This window comes from Gopherus flavomarginatus, chromosome 11 (assembly GCF_025201925.1).
Source record: "Gopherus flavomarginatus isolate rGopFla2 chromosome 11, rGopFla2.mat.asm, whole genome shotgun sequence".
Taxonomy (NCBI): Eukaryota; Metazoa; Chordata; order Testudines; family Testudinidae; genus Gopherus; species Gopherus flavomarginatus.
This window is the reverse complement of record NC_066627.1, coordinates 1798378-1824754: the sequence shown is the minus strand read 5'-3', so window position 1 is coordinate 1824754 and position 26377 is coordinate 1798378. Positions and strand designations below refer to the sequence as shown.

The following is a 26377-nucleotide window of genomic DNA, read 5'->3' as shown; positions in this document are numbered from 1 at the left end:
TATGAATGGCCATGAATGTGTTTTTTCTCACTGTGTGTCTTGCACAGTAATACACAGCAGTGTCTTCAGTTTTCAGGCTGTTCATCTGGAGATACGTTGTGCTGATGGAGGTGTCCACGCTGATGGTGGTTCGCCCTTTCAGAGCCTCAGGATAGAAAGTGTTGAAATTGTCAGTCCTAATCGTTGCTACCCACTCCAGACCTTTCCCCGGAGCCTGTTGGACCCAGCTTATGGAGTAGTCAGTAAATGTGTAACCGGATGCTTTGCAGGTGAGCTTCACGGATTCTCCAGGCTTTTTAATTTCTGCCCCAGACTGAATAAACTGGATTTGGGACCGGACACCTGTGGATAAACAGGAAAAATACTTAAGAATCTTTTGCCTTCTCCACCTTTCCCCTTGTAATTAAAAAAAAGCAACCCTCTGTAAAATATTGATAGCAACCCTGTCTTTCTCCCACCCTTTATCTACTTTGTCTGTTTAGATTTTAATCTTCTCAGGGCAAGAACAGTTTCTGTCTGTCTACACAGAGCCCAAGGAATGGGTCTTTGATGTCAGTCTGGGTCGCTGGGGGCTACCATAACATTGCTTAGGAGAAATTCATAGATCTTTTTGGACATGCTCACCTGTTGGAGTTGCTAGCAGGAAGAGCAAGCAGAGCAGAGGGGCCATGGTTGCTGTTCTCAAACACCAGCTTCTGTGGAGCCAGAGAGAGCAAATGGCCTTCACAGGTGAGTTTTGTCATTGAGGTTTTAAACAGACGATGCCCCTTCTTCATTTGCATGTGGACAGTGCAGTGGACTTAAAAGTCGCGCACGCTGAAGAGCAAGGGCTGGCTTGGTGCATCAGTGCGGCTTGTCAGCCTGATTATTTCTGTTACGTGGTCCCACTGCTCTTCCGCCTCATCTCGTCTGTTCTTCTGCATGGTGCTCGGTCGTCTTAGGCACAGAAGGCAACTCTTGAGATCTAGGGGAGTAAAAGGCTTTAGGCCCTCAACACCCATTGCCGTACAATGGGATTTGAGCACCTAATTCCCCTAGGTCCATTGTGCTTGGTGGAAGGAAAAGAGAACCTCCACTCCACCTTAATTTAATTCCAACATGTCCTATTAGAGCTCCTTGCCGTATCTGAACTTTATTTTCAATCTTTGCCCTTCTGGTTGGAACGTATACGACGTACACATGTCCTGTGTTGTAAAGAACAGATGGACTAGTTCTGAGGTGCACTGAGGATGGACTAGATGGGGGGCAAAAGTGGTTACAGAATTCAAGAGAAAAATCCCAAGAAATGGTAGAACCCAAGAGTCCATCTCGTTCAGTCTGTTTTCTCCAGCACCAGCTGCTTCAGAGGAAAGTGCATGAGCCCTTCTTGCAGCCTGTTCTAGAATACGCTGCACACGAGGGGAACCTTCTTCCCAACACCTCCTTGGCTCTGCATCTGTGCATTCGGTTCTGTGTAGGTGGATGGGGAGATCACAAAGCTAGGAGCACCAAGGAGCTTAAGGATGCTAGACACTGAAATAAACAGTATTTATGTGCTCAGTACCCTGAGCCTCCTCTCACAATCCCAGCCTGGCACCGAGGCTGAGTGGACTTCACAGTGAGAATTCAGGCACTGGGTAAGCTTAGGTGCCTACAGGATTGGGCAGCAGCAGAATGGGGGTTTTGTGAATCTAACCCTTAGGTGTCAACACTTTCCCTTGTGCAGGTGGCTAGTTCCATTGAACTCAGCTAGGAACTGCAAAGGAACCCAAGGGAATTAGGCACATAACTCCCTGTGAAGTTCAGTAGGATTTTGGTGCCTAACTCCCTTAATTCCCACAGAGAAGCCCAGCCCATGTGACTACTCCTGTGCGTAAAGGTAAGCATGTGTGTAAGTGTTTCCAGGATCAGGGCTTTAGATTTGCGGTAACATTAGGGCATTGGGGGGCACTGCATTTTGATACCACTGTCAGCAGCAGTGAGCCCTTTCTGTCGGGGTTTATGAATGGCAGGGATGTGTCTCTTCTCACTGCGCCCCTTGCACAGTAATACACAGCGGTGTCTTCAGATTTCAGGCCGTTCATTTGCAAATACGCTGTGCTGAGGGGGACATCCACGCTGATGGTGGCTCGCCCTTTCAGATTTGGGGGATAGAAAGCCTCAAAAGTATCTGTCCTGATGGATGCCACCCATTCCAGTCCTTTCCCAGGAGCCTGTCGGACCCAGTTCATTCCATACTGATTAAATGTGTAGCCGGACGCTTTACAGGTCAGTTTCACAGACTCTCCAGGCTTTTTGATTTCTGCCCCAGACTGGACAAACTGGATTTCAGACCAGACACCTGCTGATAAAGGGCAAGAATTAATGAGTCCTTTAGCTGCCCCACAATTCGCCCCACCCTGCCAGACACCCACCCTTACTCTGCCTTGTCTAGTCAAGGTGAGACTTTCAAAGCCAGCCAGCGCATACGGCTGTCCAAGTCCCACTCATATAGATGGGAATTGTGGGGCCAACCCCCCAGGCGGCTTTGAAAATCCAAAGGTAGGCACTTACGGGGGGACAGTGCTTACAGCTCGCTTTGTATAGGGGCTATCACGAGAGACCCTGTCTCATCTGGCTGTTTGAAATACTGCTGTTCTAACATCAACCAGCATGTCCATGTTAATACTAATTCCACTACTCTGACTTTGCTAATACTATTTGTATGTCTCCTATGGGATGTGAATACCAATTCCCACTCATCTGAATGGAAATGGAGTGCTCCAATCCTCCAGACAACATGAGATGCCTTTGCTCATTCTTACCTGATAACATTGCTGCTGAGAAGAGGAAGCTTAGCAAAGGGCTCATGGTTGCTTGGATTAAAGAACGTCTGAGGAGGAAAAGGAAGCAAATTCCTTTTGCTGGTGCCATTTCCCACTGAGGTTTTAAAGAGGAAATGGCCCTACCTCATTTGCATAAGGGTAATGCTGTAACCTTAAAAGTCACGGAGCATGACAGGGTGGAGTTTGTCTGATGCACTCTGGAAAGCATTAGATTAGATGTGATGTAGCAAAATTTTCTGTGCAGGGAATGTATCCTTTTACTTTCGTCCTGCACAAAGAGATCTTTGGGGCAGTGCTGCAAATATAAACTACTCTCCTCCTTTGGCAGATGGGTGAAGCCGAGGCACAGATGATTCATCTAAAACCACACATGGTATCTGTCAGACTAAAGTTCTGCAAATGAACCTGGCTTCCTCTGGCTCTCAGACCAGTGTATAAACTGCAACCTTCAACTCTTAAAGCAGAAAAGTGTCCAGAATTATCATACTTAATGGCAACAGAAAATCTGGATGGGCTGTTAAGTCTCTTGCTTCAGAGTTTAAGCCAATCTCTAATTATTAGACACCAGGATGAGACCTATTTAGTGACAGATTATACCACATCTGCCTAGGGAACGGTTCTTATACCGTCCTCTCAAAGATCTGAGGCTGCCCCCCACGTAAGTACTGCATGAATAACTGGTGACTAACTAACAGTGTCCATAGGAAGAGGTATCGTAGATTTCACCAAGGAAATGTTAGCAGAATTCACATCAACAGAAGGTGTGGCTTTGTCTCACAGAATTAGTTTGAATTATGGTAGCACTTAGGGGCCTAATAGAAACTGGGACCCCCTGTACCTAGGCACTGATATGTACATAGATATTCCCTGTCCCAAAGAGTTTATGCTGTAAACGGACAAGGAATGGGAGGGAAAACAGACGTTCAGAGGCTTACGAATACATCCAGGGGTGGGGTTCAACACCGAGGAGGGAGAAGAACTATTAAGGGTAATGGGGCACAAAGAACAAATGGAGACAAACTGACCATGGGCACATTTCGACGGGAAATAAAGGGGTGAGGGTCTAGGCCAGCCTCCCACTAGAGATAGTGAGGCCAAAATAACTAAGTCATTTTAAGATGGAGCTTGATGAATTTATGAGCCAGGTTATGTGATGGGGTTGCCTGGGAGAGAAGGAACTGGACTCAATGACCCAGAAGGTCCCTTCCTGCCATGCCTTCCTGTGAGTTTCCCAAGATCACACAGCCCATGCACGGCACAGACAAGAATAGACGCCAATTCTCCTGCCTCCTAGTTACGTTTGGAAGTATTAGACTTTTATCAGTAAATGTTGTATTCCTGTGCACACACAGATAAAAAATATTTCCGTTGATGATAGCTGAAATTTACAGATAGACAAAGTACGATAAATGCTGCTTGTGAGCTTAGTTTGATTTAAGAATAGTTACTTTGTATATTTTGACAGGATGTTGACCATTTGTTTTTAACTCTTTAACTTTTTTAATCTCAACAGCTACTATTATTTAATGTGTCCAGTCCCCCAACTGTGAACATTTAGATAAAAAACAACAACAAAAGCAAACAAAAAAAACCAACCTTAAATAAATATTGATACCTGAAATTATAGCAAAATAAAAATTGAACTCTGCCAAGCCAACTCATATTCCAGTACCCTAGTCACAGGATTAAATTTATGAGAGGTAAGAGACTGCTGATGTTTCAGGCTAGGTACCTTCCTGGGGAGAAAATATCAGGGACTAAAGCAGTGGCTCTCAAACTGGGGTTGTCGCTTGTGTAGGGAAAGCCCCTGGCGGTCCGGGCTGGTGTATTTACCTGCCCCGTCCACAGGTCTGGTTGATCCTGGCTCCCACTGGCTGCGGTTCGCTGCTCCAGGCCAATGGGGGCTGCAGGAAGCAGCGTGGGCCAAGGGACTTACTGGCCACCGCTTCCAGCTGGCCCCATTGGCCCAGAGCAGCGATCCGCGGCCAATCGGAGCTGCAATCAGCTGGACCTGCAGATGAGGCAGGTAAACAAACCAGTCCGGCTCACCAGGGGCTTTCCCTACACAAGTGGTGGCCCCAGTTTGAGAACCACTGAGCTAAAGGGATCTTTTAACATTCTGGATAAAGACATAAGAACCAATGACTGGAATTTAAAGCCAGACATTCCAAGTAGAAATCCAAATGTTTGACAGGGAGGATGATTAACTTTTGCAACAAGGAAATGGCAGATTTTCCATCTCTCAAGGTCTTCCAATCAAGAGAGGATGCCTTTCTGGAAGATACTTTAGTCAAACACAAATTACTGGGCTTAATCCAGAGGTAACTAGGTGAAATTCTCTGGCCTGGATTAGGGAGAAGATCAGACTAGATATACTAATAGTTCCTTCTGGCCTTAAAAATCTATGAACATAATGGATCTGAGTCAAGGACCAATGAAGTCAATAGAAAGAGTCCCATTGACTCAACATTCCTTGGGCCAGGCTTACAGCTCAATAATAAAAGCTCCTAATGCTGAGGATTCTGCTGTGGATTGAGTGACATTGGCCTCTGGGTTCTTGTACTAGCCTGCAATACAGTGGGCCGCACAGTAATAAGTTGCACTGTCATCAGCCTGCAAGTTCCTCATTTCTAGGTGAACCATGTTGTTGGTGTTATCCCTTGTGATGCTGAACCGTGGCCGAAGAGACTGCAGCATGTTCGTTGCTACCCCATTTGTGCTGACTTCTCCGATCCAGGTCAGTCCAATCTCACCAGCTTGCCGGACCCATTGCATCCAATATTTGGTGAAATTGGAGCCAGAGAACTTGCAAGGCAGCTTCAGGGACTCTCCTGGCCTTTTAACTTCTGCAATTGTTTGAACCAGGGACACTTGGCTCTGGGTAACTGAAGATATAAAGACACGTTTTGGAGGTAGACAGATAGTGCCGAAGTAATGATAGATATTTTAGAAGATTTCAGAGGGAGACTGCAGAACGATGGGTGGATGGATGAATGGATTGCACATGGCTAGAAAAAAAGCCAGAAAAAGTTTCCTTAAAGAAAACTCATTAAGGGTCAATCTACACAGCATTTTGGAGTGAGCTTCCCAGCCCGGTTCTACAGACTAGGACTAGTGGGGTCCGCACTAGGTCTGTAAAAATAGCTGTATAAACTGCACTTTGCAGGTGCACCTTGGGCCGAAGCTGAGTCTTTGAAGCCCCTCCCAAGGCTGTTTGTGGATCCAGGCTGGAAGGTTACTCCAAAAGGCTGTGTAGACATACCCTTGAAGACCCTAGTGGAGCTCAAGGTGCTGTCACCACTCGGGTGTTGTAGTTCATAAATCCTTTATATCATTCAAAGCATTTGCTAGGAAGAGACTTTTCTCCAGGTGCCAGACAACTCTACCTACCCACAAAGCAGCTCAGCAGTATGGAGAGACAAACAAAAGTACACATGGTGGTGTATATGAACAACAGCAAAATATTTGGCAGCGGGAGAAGGCAATAGCAATGGGTAGCCTTCTTCAGAAAAAAACTGTTCCAGCCAGTCTTTAATATAGAAAAAGGAACTCATATTTGCATTAGGATGACTACAAAATACCCATCAGCCCCATCCCTATGAAATTCTGCTGTCTCTCGGCTCATCATATCTCTAACTCAACCACAAGTTATGAGTTTGACATGGGAATCACTGGGTGAGGTTCTCTGGCCTGTGCTGACTTTTCAGCTTGGAAAAGAGATGACTAAGGGGGGATTTGATAAAGGTCTCTAAAATCATGACTGGTGTGGAGAAAGTAAATAAGGAAGTATTATTTATTCTTTCTCATAAAACAAGAACTAGGGGTTACCCAATTAAATTAATAAGCAGCAGGTTTAAAATAAACAAAAGGCAGTATTTCTTCACACAACCACACAGTCAACTTGTAGCGCTCGGCCAGAGGATGTTGTGAAGGCCAAGACCATAAAAGAGTTCAAAAAAGAACTAGATAAGTTCATGGAGGATGGGTCCATCAATGGCTAATAGACAGGATGAACAGGGACCATGGTGTCCCTAGCCTTTGTTTGCCAGAAGCCGGGAATGGGCCACAGGGGATGGATCACTTGATGATTCCCTGTTCTGTTCATTCCCTCTGGGGCACCTGGCACTGGCCACTGTTGGCAGACAGGATACTGGGCTAGATAGACCTGTGGTCTGACCCAGTATGGCCATTCTTATGTTATTATGCTATGCAGAACGTCAGACTAGATTATTTTAATGGTCCCTTCTGGCTTTGAAATCTATAAATATCAGGATTCAGTTTTCAACTCTTCAGGTTGGCTTCAGAGGGTGGAATTTTCAAAGGGCTAGAAGAGATTTAGACATTCCATATGCAAAGTTAGGCATCTCCCACCCTTAAGCTCCTCTGGAAATTGAAGCTCAAGTTTCCAGGGCTTTATTTCTGGACTAAATCAAGGGCTGCTGACTTCTCCTCCCTTCCAGAAAGAGAAGAGGCAAGGCACCACTGTGAAATCTTGACATAGGATTCTAGGCCCTCCTGGCATCTTTCACAGCCTTCCTATATCTCTCAGTCCCCCATGGGCTCCCCAAAGGTTTTCCACAAATATTTCTATCTATTCTTCCTTGGTAATTCCCGCCCCCCTGCTGCCACATGCAGAAAAGCCATCACATTTTTCATTCTCAGCCCTCTGCTGCTATCATGTGGGCACTTCACCTGGTCAGAGATTTTTTTAGAAAAAGGCATCTATCTCTGTGATGTTTAAAAGTGAGTTACACTTATTTTTACCTTGCTGGTGTAAACAGCATTTGTTCTCTACTCAGTGACTTCTTTTTTCTGCCACAATCCTACCAAAAACCTTTCAGCTTCTTCAATATTTCTGCTCCGTCTCCCCTCCCTTTGCTAACACATGCTTGATGTGCTCTTGCAAGGACAATAATCTGGTTTTCCTCACTGTGTGTGGGGACAGTAACACACCGCAGTGGCTTCAGGTTTCAGGCTGCCTGTCTGTAAGAACACCAGGCTGCTGGAATTGTCCCTGGAGATGGTGAACCTCCCAAGAACATCCGAGGAGTAGTAGCTTGGCTGCTGTCACTGGTAACTGTGGACACCCACTCCAGTCCCTTCACAGGAGCCTGATGGACCCCATTCATCCAGTAGCTGCTGAAGGTGAACCCAGAGGCTTTGCAGGAGAGTCAGAGAGTCTCCTGGTTTTTTCACATCCCCTCCGAACTCTGCTAGTTGTACAACTGCCTTGACCCCTGTAAAGACAGAATTATGGTAGTTAATATTCTAACAAAATGTATCCAAGATTTTCATTTCTTGGGGATGGGAGTGTCAAACTTCTGAAGAGTAGGATTTTGGCATCTAACTCCCTTGAGGTCTCTGGAAATCCCAGCATTGGGCCTAAAGTTAATTTCTAACAGCACTTAAAAGACTCAAAAGCCGAAATCCCATCGACTTTCATTGGAACTTGTGCACCTAACTCGTATAATCACTTTCAACCTTTTTACTCTAGCCTCCTTAACGGTCTGATATTTAAAGGTCTTTATGGGGCTAAAGATGCAGTTAGAGACCTAGTGGGGTTTCCACCAAGGTGTCTAACTCCCATTGAAAGAAGTGAGGGCCAGGTGTTAGGGGCCTAGTGTGATTTTTCAAAGGTGTCTATCTGCACATTTAGGTGTCTAAATAGGTTTAAAAATCTGGCCCTAAATTCACATTGGGCATCTAAATAAGCAAATGTCTTCAGAACTGCTTGAGCCCAAAGCGGCTCTAGTATAAATCCGTGGAAGATGGTGCAGTCAGTTATAGGTCTAAATAAAAATTTAGCATTGGGCTATTTGAAGTGGTGTAAGGCATTTAGGCACCTAACTCTCACTGACTTTCAGTGGGGTTTGGGTGAATAAGTTCCCTAGGATCCTTTGGAAAAATACCAGCCCTAGGGCATGATTTTTCAAAGCTGCATATGGTGATAATTTGTCAAGCACCTCTCATTCGTTTTAATGGCAGTTGTGCTTCCAAATTAAGTCAAAATCTTAATCCTCAGTGCCAACATCTGAAAGTCTTTGCCGGAATTTCTGGTTTTGCATAAACTAAACTTTAAAAAAGGAAGAAAAATGCTGACCTGAAAAGATTTCTGAAAGGGAAAACCAGAGAATGATTGGAATCACATTGCAGATTTGGGATATACGCCTCTAACAGCTCAGATACACCTCTGTGGAGAATGACTTGGGTACCAGTTCTCCCAGCGAATATTCCTGTTTGCTTGCCTTTTAATAGGCTGGCTTATCACTGAATTTGCATAGACCACTTCAATTAGGTTTCAAGCAACCTCCAAACTAGAAATACAAGCCAATAAGGACTGTCTGTGTAGGAGTAAAATGAATACAGAGAACATGGAAAGTAGGGGAGTGAATGGGATTCACTATCAAACTCTGGGCTTGTGGAGTAGACAAAACCCCGTTGACTTCAGGAGCGCTCTGTCGGTTGTGGGAAGCCTGTGGGGCTAGGAGAGGATGTGGTCAATGAGAGGGGGTTTCCTCGGTGTGAATTCTGCTGCAGAACAAAAACTGGTGTGAATTGTATCATTGTGAAACAGAGGAGCCCCATCCTCTTCTCTAGTCCTTTGCCTCCCTCTGGTGTCCATTTAAAGCCAACAGTAATGTCAGTGGGTATGGAAAGGTTCACACGTGCACCTTTTCTATCTCTCTGCTGCAGAGAGGTGGGAAATAACCCAGTAACAAGCTGGGTAAGGGGATACTGTGATTGAGCTTTGAATTCAGATGAATCCTGTCTTGGTTTGAGATCTACCCAAGGGCTTGGGAGATGGGGAATGTGTTCCCTGTTCAACCCTCAACTCTGTGACCCTGGGGCTATGTGCCTCGGTTTCCCCATTTATTAAACAGGGATAGTAGGATTGCCTTACTTCCCAGGACTGTTGAGAGACTAAATGCACTCATGGCTGTGCGGTGCTCAGACACTACAGTGAAGCAGGACAGATAAATAGCCCAGCCTGCAAAAGCCTCTCAGAACAGTAACTCTCTAGACTCATAGACTCTAGGACTGGAAGGGACCTCGAGAGGTCATCGAGTCCAGTCCCCTGCCCTCATGGCAGGACCAAATACTGTCTAGACCATCCCTAATAGACATTTATCTAATCTACTCTTAAATATCTCCGGAGATGGAGATTCCACAACTTCCCTAGGCAATCTATTCCAGTGTTTAACTACCCTGATAGTTAGGAACTTTTTCCTAATGTCCAACCTAAATCTCCCTTGCTGCAGTTTAAGCCCATTGCTTCTTGTTCTATCATTGGAGGCTAAGGTGAACACGTTTTCTCCCTCCTCCTGATGACACCCTTTTAGATACCTGAAAACTGCTATCATGTCCCCTCTCAGTCTTCTCTTTTCCAAACTAAACAAACCCAATTCCTTCAGCCTTCCTTCATAGGTCATGTTCTCAAGACCTTTAATCATTCTTGTTGCTCTTCTCTGGACCCTCTCCAATTTCTCCACATCTTTCTTGAAATGCGGTGCCCAGAACTGGACACAATACTCCAGTTGAGGCCTAACCAGCACAGAGTAAAGCGGAAGAATGACTTCTCGTGTCTTGTTTACAACACACCTGTTAATGCATCCCAAAATCACGTTTGCTTTTTTTGCAACAGTATCACACTGTTGACTCATATTAAGCTTGTGGTCCAGTATGACCCGTAGATCTCTTTCTGCCATACTCCTTCCTAGACAGTCTCTTCCCATTCTGTATGTGTGAAACTGATTGTTGCTTCCTAAGTGGAGCACTTTGCATTTATCTTTATTGAACTTCATCCTGTTTACCTCAGACCATTTCTCCAATTTGTCCAGATCATTTTGAATTTTGACCCTGTCCTCTAAAGCAGTTGCAATCCCTCCCAGTTTGGTATCATCCGCAAACTTAATAAGCATACTTTCTATGCCAACATCTAAATCGTTGATGAAGATATTGAACAGAGCCAGTCCCAAAACAGACCCCTGCGGAACCCCACTTGTTATACCTTTCCAGCAGGATTAGGAGCCATTAATAACTACTCTCTGAGTACGGTTATCCAGCCAGAGTGGGTTTGCATAGAGTTATGCAGTTTAACATAAGGTGGGATTTTAAACTGAGTGAGTTAAACCATTGCAGAAGGGTTATGTAGTGGGGTGAGCATCCGCTCCAGCCCTGACGAGGTTGGAAAAGCCCTGCAGAGGGCTGGGGCTGGGGAAGGGAGCAAAGCCCTGGCTGATTGGGGGAAGTGGCTGCAGCTGGGGCCATGCCCCAAACAGACTAAGGGGGCCTCATAAGAAGGCCAGGGCAGGCAGAAGCTCAGGACCCTCTCTCTCTGCTTGTAGAGCAAAGGGCCTGGTTGCTAGGGAGCTGAGCAGGGTACTGGGAGTGGCACAGGGCTGGGGGAAGGCTGGAGTTGCTGGGGAGCTCCGGCCTAGGAAAGCCTCAGGCTGTGGGCATAGCTGAGGGCCTTAGACCAGTACCGGGGCTGCAGAGGGGCAGCCCAGCTATAGAGAGAGGCAGCAGATCCAATGCACCCTTGCCTGTGATGAGTGGCATATACTGCAGTCTGCCCCAGGGCACAGGGGCTAGAAGGTGACTGGCAGTAGCCTTACACTGAGGTGAGGTGGGGTTAGTGGGTGAGGGTTCCCTGGGGAGGGCCCACAGTGGGGGGGGGCGGGACTGTCAGGGGGACAGCAACCCAGAGAAAGGGGCACTAGGGTTCTGCGAGGGACATGGGGGCCAGTGGTAAGACAGATCACCAGCCTGCACGGGGCGCTCCAGGACGCTGGAAGAGCTAATTCCCATGGACGACCAGCAGGAGGCACCGCAGGGGTGAGTCCACTCCCCTACAAGTTGTTAAACCCTCTGCCACCGCTCTGATTTCAGTTTAAATCAGGCTTGTTCGGGTTGGACATATGTTCCATCCTTGAGGTCTTCAGATCCACCTGGATGCTTTTCTGGAGGATGTGCCTCAGCTGAAAACAAACTGTTGGGTTAAATAACTGGGTATGCAGGCGGTTAGATGAGATTGTTTAATGGTCCCTTCAGGCCTTAATATATTAAACTGATGGAGAATGTTCTATGTAGCATCTTGTTCGTCCTCTATAAACAATGTATGACTGGGACCATCCTAACCTGTGATCTTTCCGTCCTTAGCACTAATGAACTTGGGGGGTGGGGGGAGGGAAATGACTAGAAAAGCTGGTGTGTGACATTTGGTACTGTAGTTACATGTAAAAGTTTGCACTATAGCAAGGCAATGAAACTGTATCAAACAATAATAAGACTTATCATGCAGAATCCAGGAAAGTCTGCTTCAGTGCTCAGTGAAACCCCCAAAGGGCAAAACTAGTACTGCAAGCTCATTATGGTTCTGCTCATTTTCTATCTGCAAATTGTCCAAGGGGCGGGGAGGGGGGAGTTCTTATCAACTGATGGTTCATAGTTTACTTATGTCAACCCCCAAATGCACGTTTGCTCCAATGCAAGATTTTCAGTCACTGATCCTCCCTCTTTTCCCGTGGAAACTAAATTTTTACATTGTTTGTTTCTCCTAATACACAGGCAGAAAATGAGGATCTAATTTTCAATTCCCAGATGAAGTCTTCAAGCTGAGGATCAATGGCAATGAGGTGCCATATAAAGGTAACAATGATTGCCAGATAAAACGCACCCTAAATCTTCAGTGTTCTGCAAACATTAACAGCCAGAGTCTATCGCTTTTACACAGGTCCATGCTATAGTCCGTGTCCTAGGGTGTCTAGATGTCCCGTTTTTACAGGGACAGTCCTGCTTTTTGGGACTTTTTTTTATATAGGACCCTGTTACCCCGCACCCCATCCCGTTTTTTCACAGTTGCTATCTGGTCACCCTACCATATCCGTACACTGCTGAGCAGCTAGATGAGCAGGTTTTTGTGGTACTTCTGTTGAGTTTTGCTGCCATAGTTACTATTCACACCACATTGAGGATCTAATATATTGAGTGTCCAAGGACAACTTCAAGAAATCTGCAGCTGAAAGGTTTCCATTGCTGGTTCTCAGGTGAGTTATTTAAATGTATTTCAGCCTGACTAAAAATGAAATATTCTCAACAGATACATGGGGAAACTCATCTGTTTGTACTCGCTGTTTGCTTTACATGAGGCTTTGTATTCTAATCCTGATGCACTGATAGAAGGATATTTCCATAAATCATGAAATTCAAGGATATGTTTAAAATAACCAGTTTGAATTTATCACCAGTTCACTGAAATAGCTCCTTTCAGTTTGAAGGACATTTTCAATGTATTTTCTTCAAAGAACCATCTCGCACTTTGTGTGACTAGGTCTGAATTAAAGGTGGCAAAGAGATAACGTCTCAGGAAATTCTCTTCAATAAAGAGAAATAGAAAAGAATAAAGAAGAATATAATGTGAGTATATTGTGTTGAATCATTTTGCCATATTACAAGGAACAGAAAACACTTTGACTCTAAGCGTTCATTCATCCAGACAGGTAAGTGTATATGGGATGGTGGACAGAGGTAGCTGAGTGTTTAAGGGGAATTTGGGCTGGATGGAAACCAAATTCTATTTTTCCAAAAAGAGAAAACAGATTTTATTTCACACTGAGATAACACTGAGATCTTGCAAACATTTCCATTAAAAATGGAGACCCAACTCAGAACAGTCAGGTGGCTGGAACACGCAGCTGAGAGACAGCTTTAGGTCCCAGCTGGGAATAAGGCCAAACAAGAATTTGCACTTAGGTGTCCTATATGCCCCCAAAAGTGTCCTAACCACTAGGATATTGGCTCATATTAGGCCTTGTTTTGGCCTTCTCTTATGGTTTTGACCAGAAATTCCATCCAGGACCTGAGAAATCTTCCCCATTAAAGTTTGATTGAAAACTGAGATGCTTCCAATAAAAAAAATTCAGTTTGGTTAAACGGCATTCTCTGATGAAGAAAATTTTCTGTCAAGAAATTCCTGATCACCTCCGATGAGGGAGGATGGATAGATAGAGACACTCATTCATCTCTTAATCTATGTGAAGAAAGAGGAGTGTGTACTGGAAAAATAGGTGGATGGATTGTGTGTGTATGAGATAGACGACAGATCTGAGTTCTGGATTATCATATTTAAATAGTGTGGATCAGATTGCAGCTGGTATAAATCCACGTAATTCCACTGCAGTCAGTGAAGGTCTAACCTAACCTTCTCCACCGCCAATAGCCATCCATTTACTGATAAGTACTGTCCCCTTTGAAACTCACCTGCTTTCCCATCTGTGACCATGCTGAGCTCAACTCCTGGAATGACCTGATGGCAAGGGAAATCCTGGTGGGAATCGAAACCAAAACTTTGGGGTGGAATAAAACCAGAGGCCCTGAAACTCAAGAGAGAAAGGCAGAGGTCTCAGCCATTCCCCCAGTCCGGGAAGTGGGGGTGTAGCGAGGCGGTATGGCTCCTCTCCTCCCCAGGGAGGGTCGAGCCCCATCAGATGCCAAAAGGGACGGGGCCACTGAGCGGTAGTCCCACCCCTTAGAGGGTCAGGAGGCACCCCGGAAGTATAAAAGCAGGTCCGCATCCCTCAGTTGGAGCCCTGCCGCCGTTGGGAGCGGACCTGCTAGAGGGTGCTCCTGACTGGGAAACTGCGGAGGCCCAGGGCCATTGCCTTGACTGGCCAGAACTTCCCCGTTACGCCGAGGAGCTGCCGGCGCTGCCCCGCGCCCGCTACGCCGAGGAGCTGCCGGCGCTGCCCCGCGCCCACTACGCCGAGGAGCTGCCCCGCGCCCGCTACGCCGAGGAGCTGCCGGCGCTGCCCCGCGCCCGCTACGCCGAGGAGCTGCCGGCGCTGCCCCGCGCCCGCTACGCCGAGGAGCTGCCCCGCGCCCGCTACGCCGAGGAGCTGCCCCGCGCCCGCTACGAAGAGGAGCTGCCGGAACTGCCCCGTCCCTGCTACTACCCCGAGGAACCCCCGGACCAGGCCTGGCCGGACTTTCCTGAGGCACTACCCGACCTACCGCCCAGCCCTGGCCGGGAGGAGCCCATGCTACGACGCTTCCCAGGGACTGAGGGCCCCGATCAGGTAGGACCAGAGGGAGAGATAGGAAGTAGCCCGGGGGCAGCTGACCCCAGTCAGACTGCAAGTGTACCTGGACCCATGTCAGTGTGTTGCGGTCAGGAGTCCCCACTGACCGTGAATGGCATCAGCCGCTGCTAGGGCCCCGGGCTGGAACGCAGGGGAGTGGGAGGGCCTGCGTTCCCCCTGCCACCCCATGCAGGGTGGCAGACTCCCCCTCCCCTGGCCTGAGGAGGCCATCCCCGGTGCTAACTGCTCGGCCCTGAGCCATAACGGCCTGAGCTACTGTAACTGGGGTTTGGTGCCCGCTCGAACCAAGGGCTGGGCCCCCTCTGACTGTGCCACTGCTCGGTCCTGTCTACAGGGTCCGAGCCACCTGAGCTGCTAACTGCTCAGCCCTGAGCCATAACGGCCTGAGCTATTGTAACTGGGGTTTGGTGCCCACCCGAACCAAGGGCTGGGCCCCCTCTGACTGTGCCACTGCTCGGTCCTGCCTACATGGACCGAGCTGCCTGAGCTGCTAACTGCTCGGCCCTGAGCCATAGGGGCCTGAGCTATTGTAACTGGGGTTTGGTGCCCACCTCGAACCAAGGGCTGGGCCCTCTTTGACTGTGCCACTGCTCAGTCCTGCCTACATGGACCGAGCTGCCTGAACTGCTAACTGCTCAGCCCTGGGCCACAAGGGCCTGAGCTACTGTAACTGTGGGCTTGGTGCCCACCCGAACCAAGGGCTGGGCCCCCTCTGACTGTGCCACTGCTCGGTCCTGGCTACAGGGCCTGAGCCACCTGAACTGCTGGCTGCTCAACCCCAAGGGCAGAGGCCCTCAGACGACGTGTAGCGAGGCAGTGTGGCTCCCCGCCTCCCCAGGGAGGGTCGAGCCCCGACCGCACACCGTCACAGGCGGATACATGAGATGAGTTAGGGCTACCTAAGCTTTAGGGGGGGAAAGATGTGTAGATACTGTTCGTGTTGAAACCCCTTTTCTCTTTTTATGCTTCATTCCTACTGTTGAGTAGAGCAGGTCAGAGATTTCTCAGTGAAACAGCTTTTCATTGTAACATTCCAAGTTGTTGGAACCAAATCTTTTTGTGGGAAAGGGTTGGTTTCCACAGAAATTTTGCTGGGAAGGTTTCTCAGGTCCAGGAGGAAACTTCTGGCTGAAACCACAGAACAGGAGACATGAGGCTGAGAACTGGTGGGTGTTTAGGGCACTTGGCTGGCATGTGGGACACCCAAGTTCAAGTTTTTGCTCTGGCTCATTTGGAGAAGGGGGTTGAACCAGGCACTCTTACATCTAAGGCAAGTGCATTAACCGTGGGTGTATACAGCCTCTCTTTTATACAAAGTGGAGCATTTCCAACTGGAAAGACAGGTTTCTCTCTCACTGTCCGCCTGTTTCTGTTTAGTTTAAAAAACAAACAAACTTGAAACCTTGTGGCTTAATCTTTATATGGAGCCGAATTGTTTGTTAAATCTTGAAAATATTCATGTGATGGCAAAACAATTTTCTGGACCGCTGTGATCCACTTGGATGAGGCTGTTTGAGTCACTGTACACACAGGCTGGTCACAGCTCCTGAATGGAAGGCTTGGAGGGGGGTTGGATCCAATCAATCGTGCTGAGCAATCTCAGACAGTGCATGGGATGGGGCGCTGTTCTGTGGAACTCAGTCCTGGCGGGTACTAGAACATAAGGTCAGTTTAACTGACTTGGTCAGGGGTGTGAAAAATCCCCTCCTCCCGAATCATGGTGTTAAGATGACCTATGTCCCCATGTTGACAGTTCTAGGTCAATGGAAAAATTCTTCCGTTGGACTAGCTCCTGCCTCTCGGGGAGGTGGATTACCCACGTGGACAGGAGAACCACTCCTGTCGGCCTAGCTCCTGCCTCTCGGGGAGGTGGATTACTGACGCAGATGGGAGAACCCCTCCCGCCGGCCTAGCTCGCACCTCTCGAGGAGGTGGATTACCCACACAGACGGGAGAACCCCTCCCGCCGGCCTAGCTCGCACCTCTCAGGGAGGTGGATTACCCACGCGGACGGGAGAACCCCTCCCGATGGCTTAGCTCCTGCCTCTCGGGGAGGTGGATTACCCACACGGAAGGGAGAACCCCTCCCTTCGGCCTAGCTCGCACCTCTCGGGGAGGTGGATTACCCATGCAGACGGGAGAACCCCACCCTTCGGCCTAGCTTGCGCCTCTCGGGGAGGTGGATTACCCACGCGGACATGAGAACCCCTCCCAATGGCCTAGCTCCTGCCTCTCGGGGAGGTGGATTACCCACACGGAAGGGAGAACCCCTCCCGTTGGCCTAGCTCGCCCCTCTAGGGGAGGTGGATTACCCACGCGGACGGGAGAACCCCTCCCGATGGCTTAGCTCGCTCCTCTTGGGGAGGTGGATTACCCACGTGGACGGGAGAACCCCTCCCGACGGCCTAGCTCGTGCCTCTCGGGGAGGTGGATTACCCACGCGGATGGGAGAACCCCTCCCGTCGGCGTAGTTTGTGTCTATGCTGAAGTGCTGCGGCTGCAATGTTAAATGTATACAAGCCCTTGGTTGAAGAGTGGAAGAACCACAGAACTGAAAGTTGAAAAAGCTAGTGAGGGGAAGCTGCTCTAGACTTGATTTTAACAAATAGGGAGGAACTCGTTGAGAATTTGAAAGTAGAAGGAAGCTTGGGTGAAAGTGATCATGAAATCATAGAGTTTGCAATTCTAAGGAAGGGTAGAAGGGAGTACAGCAAAATAGAGACAATGGATTTCAGGAAGGCGGATTTTGGTAAGCTCAGAGAGCTGATAGGTAAGGTTCCATGGGAATCAAGACTGAGGGGAAAAACAACTGAGGAGAGTTGGCAGTTTTTCAAAGGGACGCTATTAAGGGCCCAAAAGCAAGCTATTCCAATGGTTAGGAAAGATACAAAATGTGGCAAAAGACCACCTTGGCTTAACCACGAGATCTTGTGTGACCTACAAAATAAAAAGGAGTCATATAAAAAATGGAAACTATGTCAGATCACAAAGGACGAATATAGGCAAATAACACAGGAATGCAGAGGCAAGATTAGAAAGGCAAAGGCATAAAATGAGCTCAAACTAGCTATGGGAATAAAGGGAAACAAGAAGACTTTTTATCAATACATTAGAAGCAAGAGGAAGACCAAGGACAGGGTAGGCCCACTGCTCAGTGAGGAGGGGGAAACAGTAACGGGAGACTTGGAAATGGCAGAGATGCTTAATGACTTCTTTGTTTCGGTCTTCACTGAGAAGTCTGAAGGAATGTCTAGTATAGTGAATGCTTACGGGAAGAGGGTAGGTTTAGACAATAAAATAAAAAAAGAGCAAGTAAAAAATCACTTAGAAAAGTTAGATGCCTGCAAGTCACCAGAGCCTGATGAAATGCATCCTAGAATACTCAAGGAGTTAATAGAGGAGGTATCTGAGCCTCTAGCTATTATCTTTGGGAAATCATGGGAGACGGGGGAGATTCCAGAAGACTGGAAGGGGGCAAATATAGTGCCCATCTATAAAAAGGGAAATAAAAACAACCCAGGAAACTACGGACCAGTTAGTTTAACTTCTGTGCCAGGGAAGATAATGGAGCAGATAATTAAAGAAATCATCTGCAAACACTTGGAAGGTGGTAAGGTGATAGGGAAAGCCAGCATGGATTTGTAAAGAACAAATCATGTCAAACTAATCTGATAACATTCTTTGATAGGATAACGAGCCTTGTGGATAAGGGAGAAGTGGTGGATGTGATATACCTAGACTTTAGTAAGGCATTTGGTACAGTCTCTCGTGATATTCTTATAGATAAACTAGGAAAGTACAATTTAGATGGGGCTACTATAAGGTGGGTGCATAACTGGCTGGATAACCGTACTCAGAGAGTAGTTATTAATGGCTCCTAATCCTGCTGGAAAGGTATAACAAGTGGGGTACCGCAGGGGTCTGTTTTGGGACCAGCTCTGTTCAATGTCTTCATCAACGATTTAGATGTTGGCATAGAAAGTACGCTTATTAAGTTTGCGGACGATACCAAATTGGGAGGGATTGAAACTGCTTTGGAGGACAGGGTCAAAATTCAAAATGATCTGGACAAATTGGAGAAATGGTCTGAGGTAAGCAGGATGAAGTTCAATAAAGATAAATGCAAAGTGCTCCACTTAGGAAGGAACAATCAGTTTCACACATACAGAATGGGAAGAGACTGTCTAGGAAGGAGTATGGCAGAAAGAGATCTACGGGTCATAGTGGACCACAAGCTTAATATGAGTCAACAGTGTGATACTGTTGCAAAAAAAGCAAACGTGATTTTGGGATGCATTAACAGGTGTGTTGTAAACAAGACACGAGAAGTCATTCTTCCACTTTACTCTGCGCTGGTTAGGCCTCAACTGGAGTATTGTGTCCAGTTCTGGGCACCGCATTTCAAGAAAGATGTGGAGAAATTGGAGAAGGTCTAAAGAAGAGCAACAAGAATGATTAAAGGTCTTGAGAACATGACCTATGAAGGAAGGCTGAAGGAATTGGGTTTGTTTAGTTTGGAAAAGAGAAGACTGAGAGGGGACATGATAGCAGTTTTCAGGTATCTAAAAGGGTGTCATCAGGAGAAGGGAGAAAACTTGTTCACCTTAGCCTCCAATGATAGAACAAGAAGCAATGGGCTTAAACTGCAGCAAGGGAGATTTAGGTTGGACATTAGGAAAAAGTTCCTAACTGTCAGGATAGTTAAACACTGGAACAAATTGCCTAGGGAAGTTGTGGAATCTCCATGTCTGGAGATATTTAAGAGTAGATTAGATATATGTCTATTAGGGATGGTCTAGACAGTATTTGGTCCTGCCATGAGGGCAGGGGACTGGACTCGATGACCTCTCGAGGTCCCTTCCAGTCCTAGAGTCTATGAATCTATGAATGTATGAATCTAGCTCTAGCCTAAGAGATGAAGGCACAGGGCCCGTAACCTGGAGGGTTTGCACCCCGAGGTCATGTCGTCTTTGCTGTTACAAATGAGAAGAGATGTATTCTTAACGCTAACGTAGCAATGGAGACACAACCAGGGCCGGTGCAACCACTAGACGAACTAGGCGGCCGCCTGGGGCGCCTAGTGGTTGAGGGCACCTAAAAGCCTGCTCATGCGAGGAGGTGGAGTGGAGGTGAGCTGGGGCAGGGGGGCGCGGGGAGGACTGCCTGCAGTAACGGGGGGGTGCACAGGGGAACAGTTCCCCGCCCTAGATCACCTCCACTCTGCCTCCTCTGCTGAGCACACAGCCCCCGCTCTAATTCTCCTCCCCTCCCAGGCCTGCAGCGCCGATTGGAGGAGAATTTGAGTGGGGACCATGTGCTCAGTGGAGGAGGTGAAGGAGAGGAGAGCTGGGGCGAGCTCCCCAACTGGTGCTAGCTGCCATAGAGGGGGTGGGGTCAGCTTCCACATGCGGGGTGTCCCTGGGCGGGGTTAGCTGCAGGGGAGGTAGCTGCTGCTGGGGGGGCTCGCTGGGTTGGGGGCCGTGAGGGGCTGGGTTAGCTGCTGCAGCAGGTGCGGTTAGCTGCTGTGGGGGGTTCTCTGGTGGGGGGGGTGGACGTGGTTAGCTGCTGTAGGTTTAATCAGCTTGTAACTTGGCCTTGAGCTGCTAAGCTGTGTCTTTGCTGTTATTTGAACCCAAGTTACTTAACTGAGTTAAGAACACACTAGATTTAAAAAAAAAACAATGAAGAGATAACCCAGAGACTGAGAGGGGTCAAGTGCAGATCATGCTGTAAAATTTTATTATTATTTGTTTCAGGCAAAGAGGATCAGAGTGAGAATTTCCCAACAAACGATGCACGTCAGAAACCAAACCTTAGTGACGGAGTTTATCCTCCGTGGGTTCCCTGTGTCCCTAGAGCTGCAGATCTCTCTTCGTGGTGGTTTTGCTCATGTATATACTCACCATTATCGGCAATGTTCTCATCGTTATTATTGTTATCCGTGAGCCTCGGCTCCACACCCCCATGTATTTCTTCCTGGGGAACCTCTCCTTCCTTGAGATCTGGTACATCACTACGCTGGTGTCAAAGATGCTGGCTAATTTTTTGACCCAGAAGAGGTCCATCTCTCTCCCATGCTGCTTGACCCAAGCCTTTTTCCACTTCTTCCTGGGTGCCACCAAGTTTTTCCTGCTGGCTGCCATGTCCTTTGACCGATACTTGGCTGTCTGTGACCCCTTGCATTATGGGGCTATCATGAGCCATGGGCTATGCCTCCGGTTAGCCCTGGGGTCGTGGTTGGGTGGCTTCTTGACTGTCTTCCTGCAGACCATCCTGGTTTGCCAGCTCCCTTTCTGTGGCCCAAACCTCATTAACCACTTTTACTGTGATGTGGCCCCATTGCTGAAGTTGGCTTGTGCCGACACCCGCTTCCTAGAGCAGATAGTGTTTGCAGTGGCTGCCATCGTTCTCTTGAGCTCCTTCTCCTTCACCATGATATCGTATGTTTTCATCATATCGGCTGTATTGCGGATCCCTTCCAACAGCGGGAAGCAGAGGGCATTTTCCACCTGTGCATCCCATCTCACTGTGGTCTCCATACTGTATGGGACGGTCATCTTCATGTACGTGAGGCCAAAGGTGGACTCCTCACTGGAGCTGAACAAGGTGGTTTCTGTGCTGAACACGGTCATCACTCCCCTCCTGAACCCCTTTATCTACACGCTGAGGAACAAGGAAGTCAAAGAGGCCTTGAAAAAAGCAGTGTGTACAAAAACGTGCTTGACCAAGAATGAGATGGAAAGATGCTCAGCTGGTATAAATTAGTTTAGCTTCATTGGACTCAATGGAGCCAGACCCCAACTGATCTAAATCATAGATTTCCCAGGCCAGAAGGGACTTTTGTGATCATCAAGTCTGACCCCTTGTATAACTCAGCCAGAGAATTTCTGCAAAATAATTCCCATAGCAGATCATTTAAACAAATATCCAATCTTGATTTAAAAATTCAGTGATGGTGAATCCACCAAGACCCTTGGTAAATTGTTCTAATGGCTGATTATGCTCATGGTTAAACACAAATGCCTTATTTCTTTGTCTTGTTTCAACTTCCAGCCATTGGATCATGTTCTCTGCTAGATTGAAGAGCCCATTATTAAATATTTTTTCTCCATGTAGATATTTATATACTATAATCAAGTCACCCTTTAACTTCCTTTTGGTTAAGCTAAATAAATTGTGCTTTTTGAATGTCTCACACGATGTGTTTTCTGCTCCCTTAATCATTCTTGTGACTGTTCTGAGCTCTCTCCAATTTATCAACATCTTTCCTGAATTGTACACAGAAACGATCCCTTTCAGGGAAACTGTTGCTGGCAATGTTTCTCAGCTCCAGGAGGTGTTTCTGGTCAAAACCAGAAACCAGGTAGTTATAGCTCAGGCCAGGCTAGGATGTGAGACCCTCCTCCCAACCCCAGTTCCAGCTGGTGCCAGGCCTGATAGGAACAGGGATTTGAACTTGGGACTCCCGTGTAAGAAACACTGAACTGTTGGCTAGTCTGAGTTGCACCTCTTGTTTTTTAAGGAAATTTTTTGAATACTCCAGTTTTCATTCTGATGCAGAATCAAAGTAAATATCAAAACCTTGACATTTTTTGAGAAACAGAAATCTTGTTTTCCAGCCAGCCCTCAGTTTCCCCTGTGTGTTGAACCAGGTGGTGGGAAAGGGGGTTTGTTGTTGCAGAGGCCTATGTGTGACCCTGCCTAGCAGTCTGGACACTTGGTAACTGAGCAGCTGCTGACCCTAAGGCTCACCCCACCTTGGAAGCCAGCTAGTTGTAGCTGGAGGGAGAACAAAGAGCTGAGGAGAGAGAGCCTGGGAAAGAAGGCAAAGGAGGGAGGGGGTGCTTTGGGGAGGTGATATAGGGTGGTCATCTGGAAGAAGGAATGTTTCTATACTGGAGACAGAGGGATCTGAGCCCACCTGGACTTGGGACAGCCCCAGTTGGACTGTGCTCTAACTTTCTATTCTCGAGGGTATCCAAGAACTTTCTACGCTGTGTTCCAGACTTCCAATGAATGCTTCACTTTTACAGCGCTGTGGGAGGGTCACTGCAGCCTGAAAAGGGTTGGGTTCTGTTGCTCGCTGGGGGTGTGCAAGCCTTCCCCAGGGGCCCCGTTTGAGTGGACTCACAGCAGGGAGCTCATGGAGAGAGGCAGGCTTGCTGGAGGCCCACAGGTGCAGTCTCAGGAGGCAATGGCATCAAAGGGCTTATCCCAGTGAGATAGCGTGACCCTGCGGAGGGCTAACACTCTAAAGGGATCTTCCCTGGGTCTGTTACGGAGCTGTGGGAGAGCGCTGGACTGTGACTCCATGGCAGAAGGAAATGTTTCTGACATGTTAAATGGAAGAAAGATGGGATGCAAACTCAGCTGGGACAAAATGTACATGGTTTCAAAGAGTTTTCTCTGGTTTTCAGTGAGAAAATTCAGCCCAAACTTTGCATACTAAAAAATTTCTGCAAGTTCATCCTGGGGGACATTCATAGGCTCTTTGCCAGCTAAGTCCCAAGGGAAAGCACTGAAATAAGTGGTGAAGAAATGGTTATATTTACACTGCAACAAGAAACATGAGAGAGAAATGAAGTTGAGGGAGATGTCTGGAAGCGGTGAGCAGGAACTTCTATGTTGAAGTGGGGGACGGGAACTAGATTAGAATGAATAGAAATATTAATCAAAATGTAAATCTAACTATTCCACAAATGCTAGATCTACCAATAAAGAAGACAGAAGTTGAGACCAAGCCCCTGAGCTAGGGACACTATCTCTCCCATTCTGGCTAATAGCCATTTTTGGATCTGTCCTCCATGAATGTATCTAGTTCTTTTTTGAACCTTCTTGTAGTCTTGGTCTTCACAACATCCTCTGGTAAAGAGTTCTACAGGTTAACTATGCATTGTGTGTGTGTGGGGAAATACTTCCTTTTGTTTGTTTGAAACCTGCTGCCTATTAATTTAATTTGATGACCCCCAGGTCTTGTGTTATGAAAAGGAGTAAATTACACTTCCATATTTACTTTTTCCACACCTGTCATGATTTTATAGACCTCTGTCATATCCCCCGTTATCCGTCTCTTTTCCAACTTGAAAAGTCCCAGTCTTATTTATTTCTCCTGATACGGAAGCCGTTCTATACCCCTAATCATTTTTGTTGCCCTTTTCTGAACCTTTTCCAATTCCAATATATCTTTTTTGAGATGGGGCAACCACATCTGCGTGCAGAATTCAAGATGTGAGTGTACCATCGATTTATAGAGAGGCAATATAATATTTTTGTCTTATTATCTGTTCCCTTCTTAATGATTTTTAACATTCTGTTTGTTTTTTTGACTGCCGCGGCACATTGAGTGGATGGTTTCAGATGACTGCCTCTGCACATTTTGTGTGTTCTGAAAATATGCACTCAATCATATATATACACAATAAAACTCTCACAGACACGAACACACACAACCAGATACAGTAACAAACACAATCAAGCAATCAAACAGAAATACACACATGAAGAGACACACTTGTCTGGCTTTTATATTGCACAATTTAAGCTGAAATTATCCCCTAAAATGTTCTGCCCTAGTTCACAAACAACCTAAATCTGAGTTTTTCAAAAGCTACCTAAGGGATTTAGATGCCCAGTTCCCATAAACTGTAATAAGGAATGGGCATCCAGATTTTCTAGGTTGGTTTGAAACTTCAGCTTCATTCCTTACATTTATTCCCTTTCGCGTCATCCCCCTCAGCTCTGAAGAAAATGGCAAACGAAACTGCCCAGAATGAGTTCATCATCATGGGGTTCTCCAACCTCCAGCAGCTGCAGTGGGTGTCTTATTAGCCACCTACCTGTGCACCCTGGTGGGGAACATCAGTGTCACAGGTCCGTAATTAAAGGTTATGATTCAAACATCAGTATCTTGCTCTTTAAGAAGGGTGACAGAAATGGTTTGTATTTGTAATGTGAGCAGAGCAAATGGGAAGATCAAGGACATCTTAACAGAAGAAAATGAGGTAGAGTTCTTCCACCCGGCGGAGCTGGTTAAACATGGATTGTCTCATTTATAAATACACAGAGTCAATGCCACCCCCGTCACTGGAGCACCTGGTGCAAAGCAGCGTAACTTTGGAAATCAGTTGGCCAGGTGCTGTGAATCCGAGGCGCTCCATTGACGTTCATGGGCAGGCCTCCAGTGGGTGTACATTGGCATAGTTCTTGGACTCTGACAAGAGACACTAATTGGAGGCCTGAATGCAGTTTTCAAAGGAGTTTAATGGCACCTAAAGATGCAGATAGGCACTCAGTGTGGGATTTTCAGAAGTGTTTACACGTGCTAAGTACATGATCCCATGGACTGAATTAGGTCCCTAACAGGCTTCAGATACCTTTGAAAATCTGCACCCTGTCCCACATTGCGGAAGAAAGAAGGTTGAGTTTAGATTTGCTTTATTTCAACACAAGTTTGGATTCTATCTGAACAAATGGGAAAAAAGTTGAATAAAGGTGTCTGCAAGATACTATTAAGACCAGAGTTAGTGTCAGGGCCGGGCTGTGGGCAGACTGTGCCCACACATCAGCTGCAAAATCATAATCAGGTGGTGAGCATTGACACTGGGAGTGAGCCAAGTCAGAATGGCAGGAAGTCAGGGCCAGGCACCAGTTTATAGACAGCAAAATCACCAACAAACCAGGGCCACAGGCCAGAGTCTAGGATCTACATCAGACTGGGGCTGGTGCAGGAGAAGACAGGCAGCCTGCATTGTTACTCAGCCAGCATCAGCCAATCACTGAGCTGTGAGGGGCTGCCACTCAGGCCCTACTGGGTGGTACTTCCTGCATTGCCTAGCTTCTGAGACTCCTTTAGCCTAAGCTTCCAGTGGCAATGTGGAACTGTCAGTAGCCCACTATGCCCTATGGGCCCAGTTCTAATCCCACAGGGTCTTAGAATTAAGGTTGGAAGAAATGGAGACTGCAACTGGGTGGGTGGCTAATGAAATGCAGCGGTGCATTTGTGGTGGCATCAGGAGATGCACATTCACTGGGTTCTCAGCTCACACATGTGTTAGGGAAAGGGGGGTTCTGAATATTTATGGGTTTAATTATTGAGCCTGTATTAAAATTCTAATTTCATCAATTTTATAGGTTTTGTTTAATTTTTTCTACGTACAGTTCATAGACTTTGCAGAGTGGGAAATCAAACAGTGATGGAATTCGTCCCCTGTGATTTGGGGGTCGCCTGGAGCTGCAGATTTTTCTCTTCCTGCTGTTTCTAGTGATCTACATTGTGAGTGTGGCTAGGAACGTCTTCATCATGGTCCTAGCTGTGGCCAATCAGCACCTTCACTCCCCCATGTGCTTCTTCCTGTGGAACTTGTCCTGCTTGGAGACCTACTACAGCTCCACCATCCTGACCAGGGTGCTGCCCAGTCTTCTGACTGGGGACAGAACCATTTCTGTTAGCAGCTGTGTCAGGCAGTTCTGTTTCAT

The 26377-nt window shown here is 47.1% G+C and overlaps 1 protein-coding gene and 1 gene segment (V, D, J or C); one reads left to right on the top strand and one right to left on the bottom strand.

The window, feature by feature from the left end:
- Positions 1-800: 800 nt before the first annotated feature.
- Positions 801-2863, bottom strand: LOC127031682 (immunoglobulin heavy variable 3-21-like). The segment is given in 3 exon segments: positions 801-964; positions 1931-2320; positions 2784-2863. Coding segments are annotated over 3 exon segments (600 nt in total).
- A 17831-nt stretch (positions 2864-20694) lies between these two features.
- LOC127031866 (olfactory receptor 6X1-like) lies at positions 20695-21667 on the top strand. The gene is given in 2 exon segments (XM_050918884.1): positions 20695-20765; positions 20767-21667. Coding segments are annotated over 2 exon segments (972 nt in total).
- Positions 21668-26377: the final 4710 nt, after the last annotated feature.